The 26332-nt window shown below is 42.3% G+C and overlaps 1 protein-coding gene across 2 annotated transcripts in view; it reads left to right on the forward strand.

Moving 5' to 3' along the window:
• The window catches only part of ARHGAP18 (Rho GTPase activating protein 18), an 897817-nt gene that overhangs the window by 693705 nt on the left and 177780 nt on the right, over positions 1–26332 (forward strand). For both annotated transcript variants that reach the window (XM_086926994.1, XM_086926995.1), the window contains exon 11: positions 23289–23495. In XM_086926994.1, coding sequence (XP_086783120.1) covers positions 23289–23495 — 207 coding nt within the window. The remainder of the gene's footprint in view (positions 1–23288; positions 23496–26332) is intronic.

The following is a 26332-nucleotide window of genomic DNA, read 5'->3' on the forward strand; positions in this document are numbered from 1 at the left end:
CTTGGGCATAATTCTATAATGCAGATGTCCAAAATTCTATCTGTAGCTCAAGCCATATCTATCCGGGTGCACAGTTTATGAGGTGCTGATTAATAGGTGTACCCAGCTATATTAGGGTGTATTGTACGCCAGGCGTCTTTTAAATTATGCAACCAACTTAATTCCAATATAGCAGCCCTAATTTTGCGCATGCGCTGAAAAGCACCCCGCCTAGTAGTATCTACATCATAGTTCATGACACAGTTGAAATCGCCCATGATCAGTAGCTCTCCCTCCCAATCTAACAATTCGATATTTAACCGGTCATACATAGTTGGTTCATCGATATTAGGACCATATACCTCACAGAATACGTATTTGCAATGTTCAAATTGTACTTCGGTTATTGCCCATCTCCCTCTTGAATCAGCAGCCGTTTGAATAATTTCAATAATCAATTGCTTCTGTTTCAATATCGCAACCCCAGGATCGAAGCACCCAAGGTAGAACAAACAATAAGCTCATATCCCAGTTGTCCCAATAGTTTCCTATCCTGAAATCCTATATGAGTTTCTGAGAGCATAGCCAAATGTGGTTTATACATATTAAGCTCTTCCTGAACCAATCTCCTCTTATTCTTGTTGTTAAGACCAGCCACATTCCAAGCTAAACATCTAAAAGACAACATCTTTAGAAAGCACATAAATTACCTTCCTCTGCAATATAGAAAACCAAAGTGTAAATATTCTACTTAGATTCAGTTTGACAATTCTAACTCTTGCAATAAAATGTTCAACCCTATTTACCCACCCACCCTTCAACCCACTTTCGACCCCCCACCCCTTAGTCCCTTCGAGGAGAACACCCCTCTATACCCTGCTGCCGTTGTGGAGGCAGCTCTGCAGAGTGACAGCCGGGAGGCTCCGACTGGCAGTCCCTACCAAAAACCTAATAATAAACCATAAGAGAGAAAGAGAAGAAAAAAAGAAAAAGAGAGAGAGAAAAAAAGGGAAGGAGAATAATTCTCCTCTTCCCCTTCTTCTCTCTTTGAAGAATGAGAGGAGGGGTCAAGAAGCAGGGGAGATAATAAAAAAGAAATTTGAAACCAATAATCTCACTACTAGTTATGATAATTATAGTGTATATAATCAAAAAATGTTATTCATTTCTAAAGAACAAAGATAAGGAGAAGCCCTTCATAGAAACCCTTCATAGGACCCGCTAGCTACATCATTCAATCGAGCCACTTTAATTCCTATGCGGGCATTTACATATACGTATAGCTAAACAGACCCATTTCCCTCGCTATGGCTACCACTTAAACTACCATTGGTGTTTAAGTGCTTAACTTAGAAAATGCCAGCTCTGCTTCTTTTAAATCTGTGAAAAAATAAACATGGCCACTCTTGATCACCTCAAGACGGGCCAGTTCCTGCAAATATACATCACATCCAATGGATTTGAAAGAATCAATTATCTGATGAAGCTTCCATCGCCTGTCCATAGTGCTTTTGCTCAAATCAGAGCGAACAAAAAATTTGACATTTTCCACTGTGACAGGAGTATTGGGTCTACCTTTTAATGAAACAGCCTGTCTCAGTAGAAAATTACCAAAATATATCAGGAGGGGGCGTGGAAACTTGCTTTCCTTGTTTCTTTTAAAAAGAGGTAATCTATGCACTCTTTGTAATTGGGAGTCCCAGTCCCAAATCGAGAGATCTAAAAAAGCCTTCTGAAACAGTTTGACAACATAGGCCCTAGGATCTGCACCTTCAGACCCCTCAGGGACCCCAAAAAGTCAAAGATTGTGCCTTCTTGCGCGGTTTTCCATGTCCTCCAGTTTAGTTTCCAGGTTCATTATTCGCTCTGCATGTTGGCTGGTTAAAGATTCTGTTCGCACAGCTCCCTCCTCCACATCGACAACTCTCTGCTTTAGTTCTTCAATTTCCTGAGTAATCCCCCTTAATTTACTGGACAGCTCTAGTAGGGAATTCTGTAGTTTGTTATTATCCTCCCTCAGCTGAAGGAAATGTTGCTGCCCTTCATGTCGATGGTCCGTAAGAATCTTCAAGATTAAATCAAAAGAAGAGGTGGGATGATCTGAGTCCAGCAATCCCTCAGAAAAAAGTGACACATTAGTACGCGTGGCAGCCAGAGTTGGAGCTGAAGCATCTGAAGTAGCAGACAAATTGGTGACTGTGACCGAGTTTTGAATAGTAGCTACAATACTACTGGCAGATCCACATGTTTGATCCGTGCGAACCGGTTCAATATCAGCCTGAACAAGAATAGGAATAGGAGACGTCAAATCGTCCAGCCTTGGAGAGGAATTCACACCATCTCTTGAATTAGTATCTCCCACTGGGCTGGCTTCCGACAACCACAAAGCCATATTCTTGACACCACCCTTCGCTTGAATCCATTTTCGTAAAGGGCTTTCGTCCCTAATAGGCTTTATACATAGATTAGCTGGAGAAATACTGAAATTAGAAGAATTACAGTTGCCTTTCTTGAGTCTAATTTTAGCTTTTGTTTTTCCTTTTTTACGCCCAAGAGGTTTAGCAGTGCCCATCCCTGTGGCGACGCTTCATACCTCATCATCAGGAATCTCCTCATAGTCCGCACTCAAGCTCTCCTCTGCCTCTTCAATAATTAGGCCACCAGTTTCAAGCATGTTGGCTGCTTCATTAGATTGTTCCTCTCTACTAGCGCCAGCCTGCACGCAGAGTTCACTTACTAGATCAATAACTGTGTCAGGTGATTTACTGCTGTCTGAGCTTGCCGTATTCAAGTTCAATACCAGATCTGCACCGCCCTCCTTTCTTTCCTCGGAAGTTATGTCAGTTTCAGCTTCTGTATCCGCCCCAACCCTGTCCATACTTTCAACCGGGTTGACTTGCCCCGTCACTTCACTAGACCTCTCAGTAAAAATAGGAGATATTTTGCCTCTATCACTCGCAATATTGACCGCTCCTGCTGTCCCTGCTGAGCCGGTAGTTGCTATATCAACACAACCAGTCACTGTCACAGTAACATTGTTATCTAAGTTTCCCTTAATGGGAACATTGTTGCTAACAATGCTTCCCGAATTGCTGCTACAGTTCGGTTCTGGAATAACAAAGAGCGGAGCACAAATAAATTGCTTACCCGCTACAGCCAGTGTTTAGTCCACAATAGAAGAATCGGTTGTGTCAGCAGGCACTAGCTTCAGCCTTAGTGTCTCCGGGTTAGCGCTTTTTCCCGCACGAGTGGCTCTAGTGTTGATCTTCAGAGCCATTTTCTCATCTCCGACGCTAACCTGAAAGCATGTCACTTTTTTATGCATTTGACTGGAATTGACAGCTTGCTGCTCGACCTGTTCTTATGGTACTGACTTTGTTTCAGTTGGCTCTAAGTAATCACATGAATAGCTTTTATGTGGCTCCATGTTGTGTGTGGCACTTTCATCCAGTCTGGCTGTTTAGCCAACAGCGCTTTGCACGGTAGTGGTTTTGGCAAAAAGCAACACCTTACTGGATGTGTCATTCATAACTATGCAATTTCACGTTACCTTTAGCTGCAAGTTGCAGTTACACCGAAACTATTTCACAAGAAATATTTTGGTGTAATAAGATAATGTGTAGTGATCATTGCCCATCTCAATTCCCTTCCCCATTACCACAAATGTTCTAAATTACACATAAATATCATAAGCGTTGCATTTAACATATATTCACATAGAATCATGCAAACACTTCCAGTCACACAAGTGAGCTTGTCAAAATAGTTTGACTCTTTACAAGCAGTCATATTGTTCATACTTCTAGAAAGAGATGTCTAATCTTCTTGTCTTCCTTGCGTTGTGGTGGAATATCTCTAACATATAAAATAAGTATAATATCATGTGTTCCAGGTTCTTGTACTATATTGCGGATGTTGTATTATCATGATACGCGGCTTTGATATTGAACTGAGCCTTGTGACTTCCTCTTAGTTTCCTTTTTTGACCACACATTGCTGGTCTGTGTGCCACATGCATTTGAATCACTTATTAGGAACTAATCTGTTCTCATCTCTTTTTAAATGCATTGCATTGTATAGTCTTTCCAATATCAAGGAGTGGGGGAGGTGGTGTTTCTTTTTGTAGTACTATTACAATTGTGTTTGTTTTTAGCTTGTGTTTGCTGTCTTTACATTCACCTATTAAAGTGTGCTCATGCTCACAAGTAATGCTTTAAGAGGGAGTAATACAATAGACACATTAGGGTTCTGGGTGGCTATTTCTCCAGTGTGTTGTGCAGGAGGGAGTTGGGTGGGTCCTCAAGTCTGTAGGACCTCCTGGTTAAGTGGCATCACATGTATCTGGCAAGAGAGGAAGTAAAAACCTCCGATACCCACACACACTCCTCCTTTTTATTTGGTCAGCCGAGAGGACCCACAAAAACAGGTGCACATTTTGTTTTTATATCGCACATTTTTTTTAATGAAAAATTCAGGATTATTCCAAACGTGCAGATTTCATAGCGAATCAAACAATTGTTATAAACTGGGGGCTCTAAATTAATGTCTGCAATAAACACTTCTGTATAATGATGGTAAAAAATATCCACCTCTTTTCGTCTGAACAGAGCTCTACCATCTATAGGGTAGTTGTTGGCTTCTGCAATGCCCTTTGATTTAAGCAAAACCTCTGAGTGGTGCCAGAAAATCATCTCATGCGTCCACTTGGTTTAGAAGTCTCTGTTGGTTTCTGGGCAAGAAGACATGTAGTCTGGTAGTTTGGTCTAGAGAGTTATAGTTGGAGCAGGACCCTGGATGATTTTCTCAGGGTTGACACCTGCCTGTAGGGCCATAGCCACTGTGAGACAAGAGTAGCTATTAGTGGCCGAGATTAATTAATTAATTCCACCCATGACTCTTTCTTTTATATTTCTCTGTTGATTGCTGGTCAATGGACATATATGGCTACAAGATCATCTAGCTCACCCATGTGGGAGCGCATAAAAAACCAAAATAACTTTCTATTTACTGCATTTACCTAAAGGCTAAGAATCATTACTTGCCCCTTAAAAACCTGTTTTGAAAATCAGAAAAGTCCACAACTTCAGACACATACAAGTTGGAGTGACAAGCTCACACTAGGTCATTAAAACACTGTTTCCAGTTGTGGAGTGATAGGCTAATGCATTCTTGTTGCTTTGTTCTCGCAAATCTCCTGTTGAACTAATTAGACTAACACTTATGAAATCAAAAACTTGTAGGTGGAAAGTACAGAAATGGTGGTTGAGTTGCCTTTGTTAGTGTGGTAAATACATATGACACTGTGTGGTTCAAGTGATCTCATACGCCTTGCCCTCCAATCTAAATAGTTTACCGCTTCTTCCCTTGCTCACTGACACGGATTTGTTTTCCATAAATATTGTGCTTGTCTGAGGTGTTCTGCTCCTTTAGTTTCTCCTGTTACTCTATATTATGGGTCTTTATTCACTGCAAAATGCTGCATTTTATGTATTACTGTTAATTGTTAAACCTATCTTCTCACAGTCATGTTGCACACTTTGCTCTTACTCCATTGCTGACCCACAATTGCAGGCAGTATTGTGGCCGAACTGAAACCAAAATAAAAATGTTAAAAAAACATCAGGACTGCAGACAGTGTCCATAATGACCTGAAGTAAGGTGGTCTCCCTGCACAGTCCTCACTTGACCATCAAAACCCTCTGCCTTATTTTTCTAAATCTGAAACATGTAGTGCTGGTTGCTATGTTGCCCATCCTTCTTCATCCAGCACTATATACCTGTGCTGTACAACCCAAAGGCTGCTAGCTCTTTGCAAATAATAATCTCAAAAAACATAAACATAATTTTCAAAGTCATAATGCTAGATGTATTAAAGCAAATGCCAAGTTTTAAAATGCATTTGTTATGTTTTGTGCCCATACACTGACATGCCAAAGCAAAATTACAAAAAGGACACATGGGAAAGTACAATATATGCAAGTGAAGTGGGAAAGGATGCAATAAGGGTACAACCTTATTACGACATTTGGGCCTTGCACATAATCAAATCACCCAAATAGCAAAAAATACAGAATTCTTCCCAAAAAATAAAGATATTTTTTTTCTCCAAGCACCTGTATCTGAGGCACAGGAAATGGAACAAACACGTGGATCCAAGCAACAGGCAATTGGTTCTTAACAAACTTTTTCTGCCAGTTTGTTCATTTTCATTGAGAGCCATCCCCTACAGGTTACTTGAATGACATAACATTTCCTGAACTAACACCTGCAAGGAAGAATCACACCTACTACCCATCCCTCTCATGTCATCCAGGGTTGAAATATTTGTGGTACAAAGGGAAGTCTCTAACACCCCTTTTATGTACTACCTTGACAGGGCCACACAATTTTCATAGTACCTGCACAATCATTCACTGCTTGCGGGCTCCTTTTACCATAACTCTGCCATTATGTGCAGCCTTACACCATTCTGTCTCTCCATGGCTGGAGCTTCTGCCAGCCGACCACTTTCCAAATGTCTGACACATATGCTAACTTTAGCCCAACGATAGTCAGTCCCACCAATCTGCAGTACAAGACATATACCACCCATGTCGCTCATCATCTGCCATCACTTTGTGCACCGCAGAGGACCTGCTACTCAAAATCTGAAGCCGCACTCATGCAAGCCCCTTTCCAAATAAATATCACTCAGTCTGCACCATAATTCTTCTCTGGAAATCGATCAACTTCCCTGAATCTTTAAATATGTTTATTGGCCAAAATTTAGGCACCAAAACTCAGATTAAATGAATTATCTCATCAGACTAAACTAGGCCAGTCAAAGATTCAAAGATTCAAAGATAGCTTTATTCGGTGTTTGTTAAAAGACCATAAAAGCACATAAAAGTTTAAAAACATTTCATCCGTGACATACATTAGTGCAGTTTGATGCACTATTTTACATGAGGACAATTAATAAATAAGGAACGTTAAGAAACTGTCTTTAAAACACTTGGAGAGACCTAAATAATTGATGTGTACTGTTAAATGTAATAGTGTACAGTATAATACAATCATGCCATCATTATGCCATCGTGCCTCTGCATCTTACTGCATATTTCAGAAATTTAACAGCTGCGATCATAGTAAGTTCATCTTGTAACATGTATAGTCTGATCAGGGCTGGTTTGCATTGTCTCAGTCCCCACATCTTGAAAATGGGTAACAAATACCTCTTTCTGCCCCACTCATAATATTTACAAAAAAAGATGCAGTGAATATTTGACTGAGTAGATATATCGTCGCAAGGACAGTTTGTTAGTGTGGCAGACCAGTCATTTGGGGCAGGAAATTATATCAGCCTATAAAAACAATCAATCCTCATCCTTGTCAGTAGCATTCTAGGGTAGCTGGAAAATACCTGGGCCAGGTAAGGCCAGTCAATAAATTCAGGCAACCATTATTAAACTATGCAAACACTTTTACAGAGGCTTCCTTTACTTGCATGATACCAAAACAAATCAGTACATGCCTTGAAATATTAAACACATGGGGACAGCCCTATAACCACATGGAACCAGGTGCATAGAAGTAGATTAACCACCACTGTTCTGTACTGAATAATTAATTACGGTTGCATAACCATTATATTTAACGGCTGACATGGATCACCGATTTTTCATAAAAAAACAGCTTTACCCATACCAGTGTAAAGAGCATAGATGCTTTTTATTTAGACATAAATGCGCTCAGTGCTCATAATGCTCACAGCACCATAAAAACAATTGCATGTAATTGTGTACAGCAAAAGACAGTAGTCTTCGATCTTCGATTTACTGACGGAGGCATCGTAAAATACATTATTATGAGCCCCGCGTCAGTTTGTTGCATAAAAGTCCAATTGACAAGAGTGTAAATGGCGTTTTGACCTAATACAACTTTAAGGTCATCATCAGGACGTGGTAGGTTACAGAATGAGCAAGATCTAAGAATTAAGAATAAAAGAATAAGGCATTAAGAATTCAGTGTGGTCATGTACAAAGGGGCGATATTCTTCTTACTTTGATCATGAGACAATCTTGGATATCCAAGGATACCATACATATAAAGGCAAAAACAGAATATTTGCATAAAAAAATAAAAGAGATTATTTATGGAAAGGATGTGCTGAATAGTGTGGGATGAGAATCACCACATAGTATGCTGGCAAAAATACATACAGATTAAGGAAAAAGCCACAGGATGTTGGTATAAAAAGTAAATCACCTAGATCAGAAAATCAGAGAAACAACCCAATGCAAGAATACACAGGATATTCCATGCCACTGTATCTGAAGTGAGGGCTGTTAAAGTTAAACTAAATCTAGATAATCAAAACTTGATAAATGAACTAGACAAGAAGATAGGATGGCCTGCACCCCCTCCTCCAACCGAAACAAGAAACAAAGACCCAATAGCACCCATCCTCAGCCTTAAATAAATATGGGTGCCTTGAAAATGGGGATGTTGCCCTCATTTATCCACAGTGGTGTAGCAACATGATTGACAATAAATTACTGCAAAAAATACTTGAAGAATTACTTGTTCGAAATCGAAAGTAATAAACGCTGAAAAAAACGAGAACACCGAGCGTCATCAGGTGAGTCCATGATATGTATACTTACTAACAAAACGTAAACACCAAATTAAGGGAGTTCATAAAGAGATTCTCTTCAAGTTTACGCACCGAGGATTTAAAGAAATCACACTCTATGGGACAAATCATCTTCACAGGGGATGTGGTGAACATATATCACAGGTACATTAGCACATCATTGAGTCAGCAGAAACATTACAAATGATGTAAAGCTAGATATTTAAAAAAAAAACGCTATTCTATTCCTCTATCACATTCAAGTCATGCTTGATATCACACTGGGAAATACAGTAGCATTTCACTTTGTTCATCAAAAGTTGTATGTCTCCTCCCCTCCAGGATTCTGTAATCAATCAATCAATCATTTGTAAAGCACACTACATACCCGCGAGGGTCTCAAGGCGCTGGGGAAGGGGGTACTATTGATCGAACAGCCAGGTATTGAGTATCCTCCTGAAGGTCAGCAGGTCTTGGGTCTGTCGTAGGATCAGTGGGAGGGTGTTCCATGTCTTGGCCGCGAGGTAGGAGAAGGATCTCCCACCGGTGGTTGTTCTTCGGATGCGCGGGACAGTGGCGAGTGAGAGGTCGGCGGAGCATAGCTGGCGGTTGGGGATGTAGAAGGAGAGCCGTCTGTTGAGGTAGGCTGGGCCTTGTGTAGTGCCTTGTGTGCATGGGTGAGGAGTTTGAAGGATATCCTCTTGTTGACGGGGAGCCAGTACAGGTTTCTCAGGTGGGGGGTGATGTGGCCATGGCGTGGTACATCGAGGATCAGTCGTGCCGAGGCGTTTTGGTTGTTTGATGAGCTTGTCGGGGCTCCCACGTAGAGGGCATTTCCACAGTCGAGTCTGCTGCTGACAAGGGCCTGGGTGACTGTCTTTCTTGTATCTGTCGGGATCCATCTGTAGATCTTGCGGAGCATGTGGAGGGTGTTGAAGCAGGAGGAGGAGACTGCGTTGACTTGCTTGGTCATTGAAAGCGTTGAGTCGAGGATGATTCCCAGGTTGCGTGTGTGGTAGGTGGGTGTCGGGCTAATGACTTCAATCATTTGCCACGCTATGTCATCACCAGAGTGGTTTTCATCTACAAAATGTTGGACCAACGGGGCAGTCATTACCAAAAATATTATCCTACTCCAGTGTTGCCGTAGTCTGGTTTTTATCTTTTGTGTAGCTGATATACAACAATTTAAACAGGCAAATTAGTGCATTAAGGACATTGTTGGTATTACAATTAGAGAAATGTCTGTATATACTTAACACTTCTCTGTAAAAATTCCTTCAAGTTATAGGTGAAGTGGTTCAACTAAATATCCAGATTGAAAGTGACCAATACTTTCATCGTGACCTCAGACTTACTATACTATACTAGGAACTTTGTTCACTCAGTATATTTGCATGAACAGGAAGATACTGTTAGTTCTTGCCTTTTATGAAGGTAAACGCAGGTAATTCATTTGTCAGACCAATGGATTCTACTAGTGGCCAGTTGGATTTTGTAGGAGGTAAGTAGTGACTCAGACAATTCTCTTACATCGTGGTCTCTTTTTAGGAGTTATAGGTATTCACAATGCTTTTTGAGTGATCGTCTAATGAATCATTTTGGGTATCCACTGGTTAGACAGTTTATTCCCTTCAGAAAGTAATTCTTTTCTATTCATACTTTCTAAAAATGTTGAGATCCTGGCCAAACGGGAGGCTATCTTTCAGAGTGTTATGATGATTGCTTAAACATTTCAACAGCGTGTTGTATTCCATGGGTTTCAGAAAAGACTAATACCTAAGTAATTGTCAGAGGGGGTATTAGTCCATTCCTGATAATCAATTGAAATCTTGCTGCCTATATGTAAAATGTAAGTCAGGTATCAGAAAGTTCAACCAATGTATACATTATTTGAAAAATGCCTCTGCTGCCTGCCGCCTGCCAAACCAGGAATATAAAAGTAATGAATATTTTCCAAATCAAGTGGTCATAGTATGGATTAGACATTGAGTCTGCTATTTGCACTGAGAACAGTGGGCAAAAAGTATAGCAAATGTGGCTACAAAGCAAGCCCCATCAGTGTCCCTTTTACCTGCAGGTAAAAGGACCCATCAAAGACAAAGCAGTTCTTTGTTAAAGCATGTTCCAAAAGTGAAATGATAAATTTAGTGGGGGGTCAAGAAAAGACGCCTCTTGTTTGTTTAATACTTTTGTAATCACTTCCATGCCTTCTCTCTGAAGAATATTTGTGTAAAAAGTTTGTGTTCATAGTAAACAAAAAAGATGGGGTCACATGGAGTCCCCATTATCTCGTATATAACTGGTGGTAATTGGAACAACACGTTTTATGAACCTATCTATATACTTGTCTAATAGTTTCAAAACTGAACTGTATGCTGATGCTGAGACAATAGGTCTACCTGGGCAGCGGGGAGCTTTCTGGTTTTCATGAATTTCAGGAAGGGGGTGCAAGACAGAGGTTTGGGGGCAACACATTATGAAAAGATTGTTCTTGACTGCTCGGAGCCATTGTTTTAAGCACGATATGTCGGATATAATGTTTAACTTGCCTCTGAACATCCTCCTTTTAAGATTGAGTGTGTCAAAGTTGTTAGTGCTGTCCTTTCATCCTTAGTAACATTATAAAGAATATACTAATTCAGTGACTTCAATTGGGAAAGTTACTTCAAACTTCCGCTATCGAATGCCAAGAGTTCAGGTGGCATTTTAGTCTAGGGGGCGGGCGGATAAAAATGTGAAAGTAACATCATGGACACACTGACCTACTGATGTCCATTTGCTCCCAAAAGACAGTATTAGATGGTCAGGAGCTATTAAAACAAGCGAGCAGCTAACACTGCCTCTTATGTGCCACTGGAGTAAACGTATCCATAAGGGTTCCTGTGCTCCAAGGCATAGCCAATGATAATAAATAGATCAAACATTCAAAGCTGCCCCCTGCCAATTGAAGGATCTAACTACTAAAATTAAAGTACAGTTTAGAGAGTGAAAGATAGGTTTATAACAAAATCATTAGTTATTCTATTAGTTAAAATAAAAGGCTTGGTAGTGTGAAGAATCAAAGAGAATATTTGTTGCTTGGGGATGAATACAGTAAAAAAACGTATGCAAAATAGTCCTGGGCGAAATTTTAATTATGGGAATTGTGCATTACACGAGTTACCAAAATTGTCTTTACCCTACATTGTGTAATTACACTGGAATAATGAGAATACGAGCAGCTGTTCTTCACTGCAAATGTGTTTTTGTTCATGTTTTAACAGTGGAATGTGGCCTCGGATCCAAATTACAAAAACAACAAGTGATGGACTGAATGTGGATCAATGTCACACACTCCCCCAGTCAAAAGATCTGGGCCCAAATCCATCGTTTTTTTGCACTCCACACCACCCTGGGTTAGACAATGGCGATATGCAAATCAGCTCTGACCCTGTTGCCCCATGGGAACAGTCCAGTCCGAACTACAAAAGCCATGTCCTTCCCAGAACGGAATCAAGCATCCGAGGACCGGACCGGTTTCGAGGTAACACCTCATCAGCCCGGCTAGCTTGACTCCAAGTGGTGTGGAGTGCCTGGGACCCACGTCTGGGCATCCCCAGCGCACTTAGGGCGGCAATTGCAAAAACAACAAGTGATGGACTGAATGTGGATCAATGTCACACACTCCCCCAGTCAAAAGATCTGGGCCCAAATCCATCGTTTTTTTGCACTCCACACCACCCTGGGTTAGACAATGGCGATATGCAAATCAGCTCTGACCCTGTTGCCCCATGGGAACAGTCCAGTCCGAACTACAAAAGCCATGTCCTTCCCAGAACGGAATCAAGCATCCGAGGACCGGACCGGTTTCGAGGTAACACCTCTCATCAGCCCGGCTAGCTTGACTCCAAGTGGTGTGGAGTGCCTGGGACCCACGTCTGGGCATCCCCAGCGCACTTAGGGCGGCAATTGCAAAAACAACAAGTGATGGACTGAATGTGGATCAATGTCACACACTCCCCCAGTCAAAAGATCTGGGCCCAAATCCATCGTTTTTTTGCACTCCACACCACCCTGGGTTAGACAATGGCGATATGCAAATCAGCTCTGACCCTGTTGCCCCATGGGAACAGTCCAGTCCGAACTACAAAAGCCATGTCCTTCCCAGAACGGAATCAAGCATCCGAGGACCGGACCGGTTTCGAGGTAACACCTCTCATCAGCCCGGCTAGCTTGACTCCAAGTGGTGTGGAGTGCCTGGGACCCACGTCTGGGCATCCCCAGCGCACTTAGGGCGGCAATTGCAAAAACAACAAGTGATGGACTGAATGTGGATCAATGTCACACACTCCCCCAGTCAAAAGATCTGGGCCCAAATCCATCGTTTTTTTGCACTCCACACCACCCTGGGTTAGACAATGGCGATATGCAAATCAGCTCTGACCCTGTTGCCCCATGGGAACAGTCCAGTCCGAACTACAAAAGCCATGTCCTTCCCAGAACGGAATCAAGCATCCGAGGACCGGACCGGTTTCGAGGTAACACCTCTCATCAGCCCGGCTAGCTTGACTCCAAGTGGTGTGGAGTGCCTGGGACCCACGTCTGGGCATCCCCAGCGCACTTAGGGCGGCAATTGCAAAAACAACAAGTGATGGACTGAATGTGGATCAATGTCACACACTCCCCCAGTCAAAAGATCTGGGCCCAAATCCATCGTTTTTTTGCACTCCACACCACCCTGGGTTAGACAATGGCGATATGCAAATCAGCTCTGACCCTGTTGCCCCATGGGAACAGTCCAGTCCGAACTACAAAAGCCATGTCCTTCCCAGAAAGGAATCAAGCATCCGAGGACCGGACCGGTTTCGAGGTAACACCTCTCATCAGCCCGGCTAGCTTGACTCCAAGTGGTGTGGAGTGCCTGGGACCCACGTCTGGGCATCCCCAGCGCACTTAGGGCGGCAATTGCAAAAACAACAAGTGATGGACTGAATGTGGATCAATGTCACACACTCCCCCAGTCAAAAGATCTGGGCCCAAATCCATCGTTTTTTTGCACTCCACACCACCCTGGGTTAGACAATGGCGATATGCAAATCAGCTCTGACCCTGTTGCCCCATGGGAACAGTCCAGTCCGAACTACAAAAGCCATGTCCTTCCCAGAACGGAATCAAGCATCCGAGGACCGGACCGGTTTCGAGGTAACACCTCTCATCAGCCCGGCTAGCTTGACTCCAAGTGGTGTGGAGTGCCTGGGACCCACGTCTGGGCATCCCCAGCGCACTTAGGGCGGCAATTGCAAAAACAACAAGTGATGGACTGAATGTGGATCAATGTCACACACTCCCCCAGTCAAAAGATCTGGGCCCAAATCAATCGTTTTTTTGCACTCCACACCACCCTGGGTTAGACAATGGCGATATGCAAATCAGCTCTGACCCTGTTGCCCCATGGGAACAGTCCAGTCCGAACTACAAAAGCCATGTCCTTCCCAGAACGGAATCAAGCATCCGAGGACCGGACCGGTTTCGAGGTAACACCTCTCATCAGCCCGGCTAGCTTGACTCCAAGTGGTGTGGAGTGCCTGGGACCCACGTCTGGGCATCCCCAGCGCACTTAGGGCGGCAATTGCAAAAACGATGGATTAGGACCCAGATCTTTTGACTGGGTTGAATGTGTGACATTGATCCTCATTCGGTCCATCACCTGTTGTTTTTGCAAACTCGCAAATAAGTGTACTGGGGATGCCCAGACGTGGGTCCCAGGCACTCCACACCACTGGAGTCAAGCTAGCCGGGCTGATGAGAGGTGTTACCTCGAAACCGGTCCGGTCCTCGGATGCTTGATTCCGTTCTGGGAAGGACATGGCTTTTGTAGTTCGGACTGGACTGTTCCCATGGGGCACAGGGTCAGAGCTGATTTGCATATCGCCATTGTCTAACCCAGGGTGGTGTGGAGTGCAAAAAAACGATGGATTAGGACCCAGATCTTTTGACTGGGTTGAATGTGTGACATTGATCCTCATTCGGTCCATCACCTGTTGTTTTTGCAAACTCGCTATAAGTGTACTGGGGATGCCCAGACGTGGGTCCCAGGCACTCCACACCACTGGAGTCAAGCTAGCCGGGCTGATGAGAGGTGTTACCTCGAAACCGGTCCGGTCCTCGGATGCTTGATTCCGTTCTGGGAAGGACATGGCTTTTGTAGTTCGGACTGGACTGTTCCCATGGGGCACAGGGTCAGAGCTGATTTGCATATCGCCATTGTCTAACCCAGGGTGGTGTGGAGTTCAAAAAAACGATGGATTAGGACCCAGATCTTTTGACTGGGTTGAATGTGTGACATTGATCCTCATTCGGTCCATCACCTGTTGTTTTTGCAAACTCGCTATAAGTGTACTGGGGATGCCCAGACGTGGGTCCCAGGCACTCCACACCACTGGAGTCAAGCTAGCCGGGCTGATGAGAGGTGTTACCTCGAAACCGGTCCGGTCCTCGGATGCTTGATTCCGTTCTGGGAAGGACATGGCTTTTGTAGTTCGGACTGGACTGTTCCCATGGGGCACAGGGTCAGAGCTGATTTGCATATCGCCATTGTCTAACCCAGGGTGGTGTGGAGTGCAAAAAAACGATGGATTAGGACCCAGATCTTTTGACTGGGTTGAATGTGTGACATTGATCCTCATTCGGTCCATCACCTGTTGTTTTTGCGATCCAAATTAGACACAAGGCTACACATCACTCGAGTTTGCATTTCACAAAAATATGCGTAAACTTGTCAAATTTTGTGAAATTTCACCGAATTACGAAAATCATATTTTTAACATTTTCGCACACCCCTTATGAAAGTGCATGTTGTGTTAAGGCTAGTTGGTAACTTACATGTCAACAATGCTCTGATATTCTAGTGGAATACGTGAAAGGCAAATAATATCTTTTCTGGCCATCTTTAGCTGAAACCTTAAAAGCATTTCACATGTAATTTGCCATAAAACTAGCATTTCAGTGGTAACTATTTATATTTTAAAATTGCAATAACTGGGTACAATAGAGGTATCCACTGCCTAGACAGCCCTGGTGCGTATTTTGATGTGGAACCCAGTGGGCAAATATGATTTGCTATGTGTTTGTTGAATAATCAATCTCATGTATATTCCATATTCTTGGTGCGGATAGTGAGAAGGACTTGGAGTAAGAAAATGAAAGTTAAACACCTCCTTTGATCTCCTTGCACCATAAAGAATTCAAAATCTGCCGGTTGGCCTGCTGCTGGTAGGCAATACATTGTGTGTGATAGTTCTGTCTGCAGTAGGGGTGGGCACTAGAAGCTGGAGCCAGGCTTGAGTCACATGCCTGGCTCTTCTCAGCTCAAGGTCCTCTTAGAACAGGGGTCTTCAATACGTAGCTTGTTAGGTACTGTAGCTCTCCAGCTACCTCTGGTTGGTTGAATTATTATTCATATAAAAAAATTGAATTTATTCAACACTAATAATATTAGTAGCTGTCAATGTGTTTCATTGAACATAAGTAGCTCTCAGTACCAAAAAGGTTGAAGACCCCTGTCTTAGACCTTCAAGCCCAGAACAAGTCTAACTTTCATTCGAGACGATGTGGCCTTGTGGCTACAGCAGCCAAACCTAGATAACCCACTTCAGATCCCGTCCTCTGCTCAGCATTCTTTGAATCCTGGCAAACCTCCCTGTGTGACCCAATAGCTGTGTAACACTTTATGTGTCTATTGTGAAGGCATGGGATGGTTAGCCTATTTTAACCTGCAAAACAATAAAATGTGGATTCTGCATGTCACCCACGTTCTAATTTCATCCTCCAATTATTAAGGAGAAAGCATTGACCTTTGATGTCAGAAGAGATACCCATCTGCTGTTCAATTTGCACAGTATGAAACTTTAAAATTTGTGATCAATCTCCGCTTCCCTGCTTTACCAATTTATGAGGCTATAGCTGCCAAGGTTTCAGATTGCTTATGTGTGACATTTTCATAATTTCAGTGTAATTATGAGTGACACTCAATGACTATGAGTGACACTTTATTGTGAATAGTGTAATGTCACCCACACTTAGTAGTAGCATGGCACAGCCAACAGCCTAGATTGGACTCCTGTTGCCAGGTGGGCAGCAGAGAAACAATCAATTAAAAATAGATTCTCAGCTTTAGCCAGCCTGCACCTCCCTGGCTGGTAATCAATCAGAATGATGGCATGATCAGATCATGATCAATTGATGAGAGTATTTATTTCCATGCTCTCTGCCATGTGGGGCCCAAGGCTGACTGCAAGATGTGAGAGGGGCACCAGGGGATCTTCTCCCTGTACAGTTCTCCAACGAGTCCCGTCTTTTACTTTTATACTGACCCAGTTTTTGGCATGTATTTAGAAGCTTCATTTTGCAGCTTGACATCCACATCTGTTTGATACTATTGTTTGAGTAGGGGGTGCTTTTCCACATTAATTAGGCTGGAGCGTGGTTCTGTATTTTGGTTTTAAAAAATCTCTGAAGTTGGTTTGGCAGGATATTTCCTCCTCATATTATTGTACAATAGCGCCATCTTGTGGCCTTTCAATAACAGTACTCGGAGGTCAGCTTTTATGCTTCCTTCTCAGCAAAGCGAGAAACTGGAACTACGCCATTTATCTCACTCCAGCACAGTCCTTTTGTAAGACATTCTCAAGCGTTGCGGGAAAAATTCCAGAAATGCGTTATTCTAATGCGAGATGCATGGCTCTTGGCAAGGCTGTTAGGCAAACACCTTATTTCATGGAGCCTCCTTTTTGTTCATTATCACATATGAGAACAACTTCCAAGACATAAGTTCAGATGTGCACTGTCAATAACTTCTCTTGTCTTTCATTTAATAGCCTATAATTTTGCTCCATCTATAGTAGCAATCCAGCCCACACATAGAGGTCACACAATCCCTGACTTGCCTCTCAGCTCACTAATGGCCATTGTATTGTATTGTATTGTATTGTATTGAGGTTCTATAGAGCGCATAGCTGCTCCAGCGAAGGGGCATCTCTGCGCTAGATGGCATAAAGAATGAGAGCTGCATAAAAGAGCAAAGTATAAATTGGAGGGAAAAAGTGTATTTTAATAGCCTTACGAAAGATCATATAATTATTCAAGACAACGTATGTGCACCGAGAGTGAATTCCAGAGTTTAGCCACCAGGAGGCGAAAGGACAATCCACCTGCGCACACCTTCCTCACCTGATGAACAATCGCCAGGTGCTGGCCCGTAGATTGAAGGTGGCGCGTAGGAGTGGTAGATGAAATCAGGTTTGCTAGGATACTCGGTGAAGTGAAATTCATAATGTTAATGGCAATGCAAAGGGACTTGAACTCGATGCTCCTAGCCACCGGCAGCCAATGGAGTCGGGGAATGGCGTTGGACGAGGGACACATTTTTGGAAGGCCCAAGAGAGTTCCAGCAGCCGCATTTTGAACCCTCTGGAGATGTAGAATTTCAGCCTTGTTAGCCCCCAGGTTCAGAGAACTGGCATCCGTACAAGGTCATCAATGTTTCTCTGTTCATGTTTAAAAACTCTCACATTTAATTAATATTTCTGAAAAAAATCTCATGTACCGAGGCGTATTGCTTCAATATGTAAAAGAAACATGCAATTTCGAAATTTGAAGACTTCCTATGTATTAAGGAAAAAATTAATAAACCAGGATATGGTCTGGTGCTCAAAGCTCCGGAAAAACCTCAGTAATCCATTGAGGAGATTATATGAACAAACCAACAATAAATAACTGTAAAGATACGGAGCCCCCTGCTACTAATAAGAAGTTCACCTAGGCAGGGAGGTACATACTGTGAAATTCCTAGGGCAACTTCAAAACTTATTTAAATAACCATAATGTAAGAAATATATCTAAGTAAAAAAGCTGACACTCTAAATTAGAAAAAATACAAAAATATGTTTTATTTAATCTTTTCTTTAAATGTCATTCAATATATACAATACATATATGCTGCATTTATCCCTCTATCCATGCATACCTGCAGTGTCCTTCGAACTGCTTCAGCTAACCGACCTGTTCCATCTGGGCTGGTATTAAGCGCCAAGATGCTCCTTGGAGTGGTAGTAGCGCTATAGAAATTTATTTAACATTACATACATCACATTACATTACATTACATTTACATACATATCATACAGAAGTTTAGATTGTTCACATTAATCAATTGTTTAAATATTCCTGATACACAGTAATTTCAATTTAAAGAAAATATTCCATGCTATGGCAACATAATTGAATATTTTTGTTGATTTTGAAAAGGATCTATAGAACAATCAGGCTAAAAATGTAGTATCTGTGCTATAGGATAATGTAATTGATGGGTGATTTTCATATCATTTCTACGCTCGTTTCGGCAGAACCAGCTTTTTTAAGGCTGATAGAATATGAGGAGTTTAAAAGATAAAGTGTAAATTTCACAAATTAAAATCATGTGATACAACATAGATAGATTGTGACTTTCCAATTACATTTTTTTTAATTAAAATAACATTTGCATAGCTATCTGACTTTGTTAAACTAACAACCCTTATTTTAGAAATATATCTAGTCCAATGAAAGGATTTTAAACTGTGTTATGTCATCAATTCAAGACTTAAAGCAGCTATAACTTATTAATTCAGAGGCCTTGTAGAATAAAATCTAGACACTTTACTTGGCAAAGTGCAAATGTTGAATATTTGTTGAATACCAATTACTACACATTATAGTTTGTATCAGTAAAACTGCATGTAAGTACGAATTTTGTGGCCATATCAATGAAAAATGTCCAAGCAGCTAATGACGCACCATGCATTAGTGATATTTGTGCTACAGCGTGTGTCACAATGCACCTCTGGCTCCATACACACCTTTACCACTGTCCTGAAAAATGGGCGTGACTCATTTGCTATACTTTTTCTTTGTGTGACGCCAGTACTTTTGCAATCTCTATGGCTTCAGTGATGTAACAGGATGCCAGCACTCTCACTCTGAAAATGGTTCCAACACCACTTCCTTGACTGCCCTTAAGGCCAGTCCGATCATGTGTCCTTTACTAAGTAAGCCGCAGAGGTCTTCAAACTTTTGAAGGTTGAGCCCCCCCAGCTGAATTTTTTTAAATGTCGGGCCCCCCCACCACCTGACAGAAATTTCTGAAATCTGGTACACTACATAATCGACCGCCACCCACATATCCCGGGCCATATCCGGCAAATAATGTTCAAAACAATGAGTGTTTCCTCCTCCATGAATTCCCTCACTACCACTCACCAACAATGCACCTCATCTCTCTATAGCACCTTTCTGGCAAACATATAATTTTTTTATACTGCTACTCATAGTTTCATCATACTCAGGGGCATATGTACAAGCCCCTATAGACACCACACAGTCACTTTTTACGACTTTGTGGTGGCGATAGGGCCATTGCCGTATTTACACGGCAGAGTTAAGCCACTTAACTTGGCTTAACGCTGCCTTGTAAATAAGGCCCCCTTTCATGCTATGCTTAGCGTGAAAGGGTGGGCAGTGGTTGTTGCGGTGGGCGTTCCACTGCAACAGGCACTGATTTTGATGTTGTGCCCTATTTACAAGGGCTGCGTAAAAGTGAGGCAGCGTTAAAATTAAGAACAGGGAAAACCTGGTTTTAAGCTGGCGAAACTAGGAGAAATACATTATTTCTCCGCATTTTTGCTTCATCCATGTGTGCTGCCTAGTGCAGCACACATGGAAAAAGCAAAATGCCTTGTATTTATAATGTTTAAAAAAAAATCAATTTTGTGATTTCTGTGTGTGCTGCATTAAGCAGCACACATGTAAGTGGGACAAATGGCATTTAAAGATTGTTTATGTACAGGAAGGTCCCCCTCCTGTACATAAACAATCTTTTCCCTGCACCCAGACACCCTTGCACTATGGTGCAATGGTGTCTACGTTGTAAATATGGTGCAGCCTTCTTTTTCTGAAGTGGCGGAGAGAGGCATTAACCCATGACTGCTAACGCCTCACTCCGCATCTTCCTTGAACATATGCCCCTGAGTTCTTTGATCTGCATGGTACACCTTCTTTGTAGCAGGCACATTAACTCTCTGTGCTGTGAGGGTGGCAGGAGTGCTCATGTGAGTGTACAGTGAGGTATGCGACAGTGTGAGAGTAGGGTAAGTGGAGTGACTGCAGGGTGAGGTGACCATATGAATTTGGGTGTGCATGTTAGTGCAGAGTGGGACTAATGAATGCATGGTTAGTGATGGGCTTGTTTAAGCGAGATTACAGATTGAGCAGTGAGGGGGACAGGTGAGTGAAGTGTCACATGAGTTCAGGGTTGGTTGTGTGCGTGTGTGGCTGCAGGTTGAGGTTCAGGAAAACCGCGCAAGTGCATTGTGAAAGCAGAGTGATCACTGAGTGCAGGGTGAATGGTGTGAGTGCATGGGGGTTAGTGTGAGGGAATTGTGATCGCTGTGAGTGCAGGGTGAGCATGAAAGTGAAGGGCGAGAATGAGGAGCAGGTTGTCTGAATGCAGGGTGCCTTCCCAGACACTTGCAGTAACTCAGCATGCTATTGACTGCAGCGCAGGGTTTTAGATATGTTAAACTATTGCTATTGCAATTATGGCATTAACCAGGGATCAAGGGTGGAGAAAATAAATACTGGGCTGATCTTGCAACAAAATTCCAGTTTTATGATTAGGGTTGCCAGCTAATTAATTTGATGTCCCACGTGGTACAAAAAAAGCAGTCACCTAAAGCTCTAGTTTCAGGACCTGAACAGCAAATATAAATAGAAAGCACTTTACAATGTGTTTTGGGGCTGCTTGAATGATATGACTGATAATAAAAGGGCATAAAGACAGAAAAGTAACATAAATGAATACATACTTCTTTATAACTCATATTTAGCGTCAAGAGAAGCAATGTGCAGGCTGTTTAAACACCTGACTGGGATTTGTCTTTTTGCAACTTAAAACCCTTTTAGCCCTGTGATCATTGCTCCTGCTGGTGTAATTTAAAAAGCACATTGTCGCCTTTCTGGGAAGAGCTGTCCCTCCTTGGAAGGGGTTAGCACCCACATGCATCAATGTTACATTTTGCGATTTCTTAATTGCGAAAATTAAGGAATCGCAATTAAGAAATCGCAAAATACTATGCATTAAAAAATCGCAATATTTTTTGCGATTCCTTAATTTTCCTTAATTGCGATTCACAATTTGCGAATCGCAATTAAGGAATCCCTTCCCATTGATTCCGATGGGCCTAGAGGCCCATAGGAATGAATGGGAAGCCATTCTCATTTTGCGATTCGCAATTAAGGAATCGCAAAATGAGAATGCTATTTCAAGGGTGCAGGGGGGTCCCAAGGACCCCCCCCCCTGCACCCCTGAAATTTAACTGTAAGAACATTTTTCACACACATGCCCCAAGGGCATGTGGGTGTGTAAAATGAAACTTTCAAAAATGCACTTTTGTGCATTTTTTAAAGTTTTAGAAAATTACCATGAAGTTCAACTTCATGGTAATTTACCTCTTCCTACTTGCGAATTTGCAAAAAAATATATTCATGCATTGCATTTAAGAAATCACAAATTACGATTTCTTAAATGCAATTGCATTTTAAGAAATCGCAACATAATTGCGATTCCTTAAATTGCGAAAAAATAAAAAAAGCATGATGCATCCCAAAAAAGGAAATTGCATTCGCAAACGGCCGAATTTTGCGATTCACACCGTTTGCGAATGCAATTTACCTTGATGCATGTGGGCATAAATTCCGAGAGCTGAAATACTTCAGCTGCAGTGGGAGGCAGGAAGCCTTCCCTCCTAAAACTGAAAGCAAGTAACAGACATTTATTTCATCTGCAGTGTGAGGCAAGGAGTCTCCTTTGCTATGAAATCGTCGCTTTCAGTTTTAGCAAAGGGGGCTCCTTGCCTCCCACTGCAGCTAAAGCATTTCAGCTGTAAGAATTAACCAGGATAGCCCCCCCAAACCCATTGTGTGGCAGCCTGATGAGACAGCTTCCCAGCGCGCACACAGCCCGAGTATTTCACAGGTCTTTTAAAGACCTTTTTCTTGTTAATGAGGATTTGATGGCTTTCACCCCTTCTTAGGGCCCCTGCAGCTCCACTCTGCCGTCTGTTAGAGGACAAAGGTGAGATTTTAGTGTGGCGTGCGCGCCCCCCTGAGACGGTGTTGCGCCCCCGCCCCCAGGGGGGCGCGCCCCACAGATTGAAGAACTCCGATTAGTAAGGTGTCTTGTTAGTAAGGACTGGGTCAAAAATTGGGGGTAGAAGCAACGTCCCTCGTTCTCCCTATCAGGCTTAGGGCTAAAATAGTCACTGACTTTATGAGCGCGGATGCTATATTTGTAATAATAAGCGTTTTATTTTACGTGCATACTAACGTGATAACGCCAGAAACAGCAAAGACAGGAGGCAATGATTGTGACTGTAAGGACTCGGATGTGAAGTAATAGATGTGTGACACATCAGCAGTTTGCACTGCCCCACTTTTTGGCTCGTGCCAGAATGCTCAAAATGAACACCCACTGCCAGCAGGCGGGTATTAATATCTTTCTAATTGGTCAATTCGCCCTCGCGCTCTGCGATCGGAAATGAGCAGGCCTTTTGCGCTGCTGTAATTCGATGCTCCTCTATGTGGTCTCTTTAAAGGGCTCAATGCATCTCTTTCATTCCAGGCACTACTTGAATTCCTACAGCGAGTCGTCGATCGGCGGCAGGCGAATAAGATGACCCTGAAGAACGTGGCCATGGTAATGGCGCCTAACCTCTTCTCCGTCCACGGGTCCCGCTTGAAAGCAAACGAACAAACTGAGCTCACCATGGCTGCAGGCACAGCCAATGTCATGCTCCTCATGATCAAATACCAAGAAATCCTCTGGACAGTGAGTACATTCTGTAGAGGTTTTAAACCTCGATTTTTTTTGTGGCAATCAGGTTGTTGTGTCAGACTCCCAGTACGGAAACCTGGTCACAATGATTAAAAAAAAATCAATAGATAAGTTATTCTTTTTATTTTCCTTCGAATTTTGTAACTTGTGTAATCTACTTTTTCTTTCCCTTCTCCCCAAACCTCTTTCCTTCTTTCAGGGTTTTCCCCTTGATTGCCTCTCCCACATCATTCTTTGGAAATGAATAGTTGACACATTGTTTGAGCAGCTGTGTGTGACATCAGATGGACTGTGAAAAGCAAAACTCGCCTTATGGTCCATTACAAGGGGAACTGGATTAATATAATTTTAGACACAATGACGACAGATCCGCTGCTCATATGGTGTAATGGACAAATTGGTGTCTTTTATATGGGATCCTTGGGGAGTTCGACAAAATGTAAAACTCTTGTGACTCCAGGCTCTTTTCTTTAATTCACTACCAATGTTTAAGACATCATGTGAAGTGTTCTTTGTGCAAACACACAAACCAAATGGATGTTCAGAAAAGCCGAAACTTTAAGGAACCGTTTATTAGACTAGTCACAAAACCACCATTTGCTAAGGTGCCACTATTAGAAAAAAAGCTGAAATACCCCTGTGGCCTATTCCTGTGATTTGTCATGTGATCTGTTGTTTTCCCAATTCACAGAGAAATACCCCCAAAAAACTGGTCATGCTTTCATGGTTCATTCCAAAATTGTTGGTGGACACTGGGATGTTGTTTCAGATCCTTCTCACATAGATGGAAAAGGCCGGCTGACTTGTTTTTTTTGTTACACTTCTAAGTGTGCTGTCTGGTTTACTGGTTGCAGGTGTGTTGAGGACCACCAGAAATGATGAGCTTGTCTGGAAGATAAGCAGGGGTGTTTGGTCCTTTTGCTTTGTAAATGATGCCCCTGGTTTTGAAGTTGGCGCATACTGGCAAGGGCGCCAAAGGAGCTTCGTAAGTAATGACATGAAAGGGTACTCCCACAATTATTTTAGGTCTAGAGGAGGGAGAAACTACAAAAAACACCCAAAAAGTAACCTCTGAACTGACCTGTATTATTTCAGAATGACTCAATATACAATTCAAGTGGATGCAACACAATTAAGAAAGGTGCAAACAGACATATTGTTTTTCATTTTATTTATTTTTCTAATATTCTTTCTACTATTAGTTTTCGTTTGATTTTCAAGAGACAAACATATAGAAAAATAAATAAAATGAAAAACAATATGTCTGTTTGCACCTTTCTTAATTGTGTTCCATCCACTTGAATTGTAAATCGAGTCATTCTGAAATAATACAGGTCAGTTCAGAGGTTCCTTTTTGGGCGTCAATGGAGCTTCAACAGAATGGGGTTGAGATGATCTTATTTCTTCAGCCCCTAAATGAGAAATGATGCAGCATGTCGGATGCCTTTAATGGATGCCAGTGTCGAGTATAAGATGTCAATGGCACATGGTATTACCAACATCCAGATGCCAGTGAACAAGGGCTTGAACAGCAGTTGTGAAGTAGCTTTCTGTAAGAAATTGTTTCAGTTTAATTAGAAGAGACAGGCTGTCTTTGAGCTTATTAAGGAAAGTGTTCCTTGAATGGTAGGTTCATGGCCAAGGTGAATCCAAGTGACTTGAGATTCGGTGAAAGTTGGAGTTCAAAGCAGTCGAAGTTTACGTCACTGAGCCAGGTTTGAAGGATTTCTTGTTTGTTGTGCTTGGAAAATAACAGGAATTCTTTCTTTATTGGTTTGAGCTTCAGGTAGGCTCTGCACATCCAGGTTTGGATGACGTGCAGGCAATGTTTCAGGCGTTGCATGTCTAAAGCAGAGGATAGTTTCAAGTAGAGTTGCGTATTATCAGTATTTTAATGAATCTTGATCCATGCAGATCCATGTAGAGTTTGAAGATGACAGGAAAAAGTATGGCACATTGTGGGATTTTGAAGGTGATAGGTGTCTTTTGGGACCTGAAGGCGCCCATGTGAACAAATTGGTGTTGGTTACAAAGGTGGGAGAAGAACCAGTGAGGGATGTTGCAGTCAATCCATTTGAGACTCAATGGTGTGTGTAAGGGTTGGATGGTCAACTGTGTCAAAGGCAGCTGAGATTTCCTGCAATACTACGAAGCAGCGGTCATCTTCATCCGTGTGCAGGAGGTCATCATCTACAAAGGGTAAGGTAGCCGTCTCCATGCTGCAGAGCAATCTTAAGCTAGACTGGTAGTTCTGAAGGAAATGGTTATCAGTGATGTAATCTTGGAGTTGAAAATACACTGCTTTATAAATATTCTTGCTGACTAATTTTAGGTGAGTTATGGACCAGTCATCAGGGTCGAAGTGTGGGATTCATTAGAAGTGGGAGGATCTGGCCTGTCTTGAGAGCTTCTGAGAAGATGCCTTAAGTGAGGGTGGAATCAACATTGGTGTGTAGGGGTGTGAGGCAGTCCACAGAGAGAGCTTGGATCAAGGACAAGGATAAGACATCATCTTCAGAAGAAGTGACTTTGAGGGAATTGAGTATTTGTTGTAGATCCGTGAGAGATGAGGCTTTGAAGGCTGATCATTGCTCAATTCTACAGGAAAGGGTAAATGTAAGCGATGTAGCTGGCTCATTGTTTTTGATGTGCTTTCAGCTCTTCTGTATTTTGTCATTGAAGAAGTTGAAAGCACTTTAATTTGAGTAGATTGTGCCTACCAGGGGTGCTGCAGTGCTTTATTGATTTCTTCTGCTTCTGTTGGTGGCTTCTTTGATGGTGTTGGTATAGAACATTGCATTGGCTGATGTGATGAACTGTTGCATTTTGTG

Source organism: Lissotriton vulgaris, chromosome 6 (assembly GCF_964263255.1).
Source record: "Lissotriton vulgaris chromosome 6, aLisVul1.2, whole genome shotgun sequence".
Classification (NCBI taxonomy): Eukaryota; Metazoa; Chordata; class Amphibia; order Caudata; family Salamandridae; genus Lissotriton; species Lissotriton vulgaris.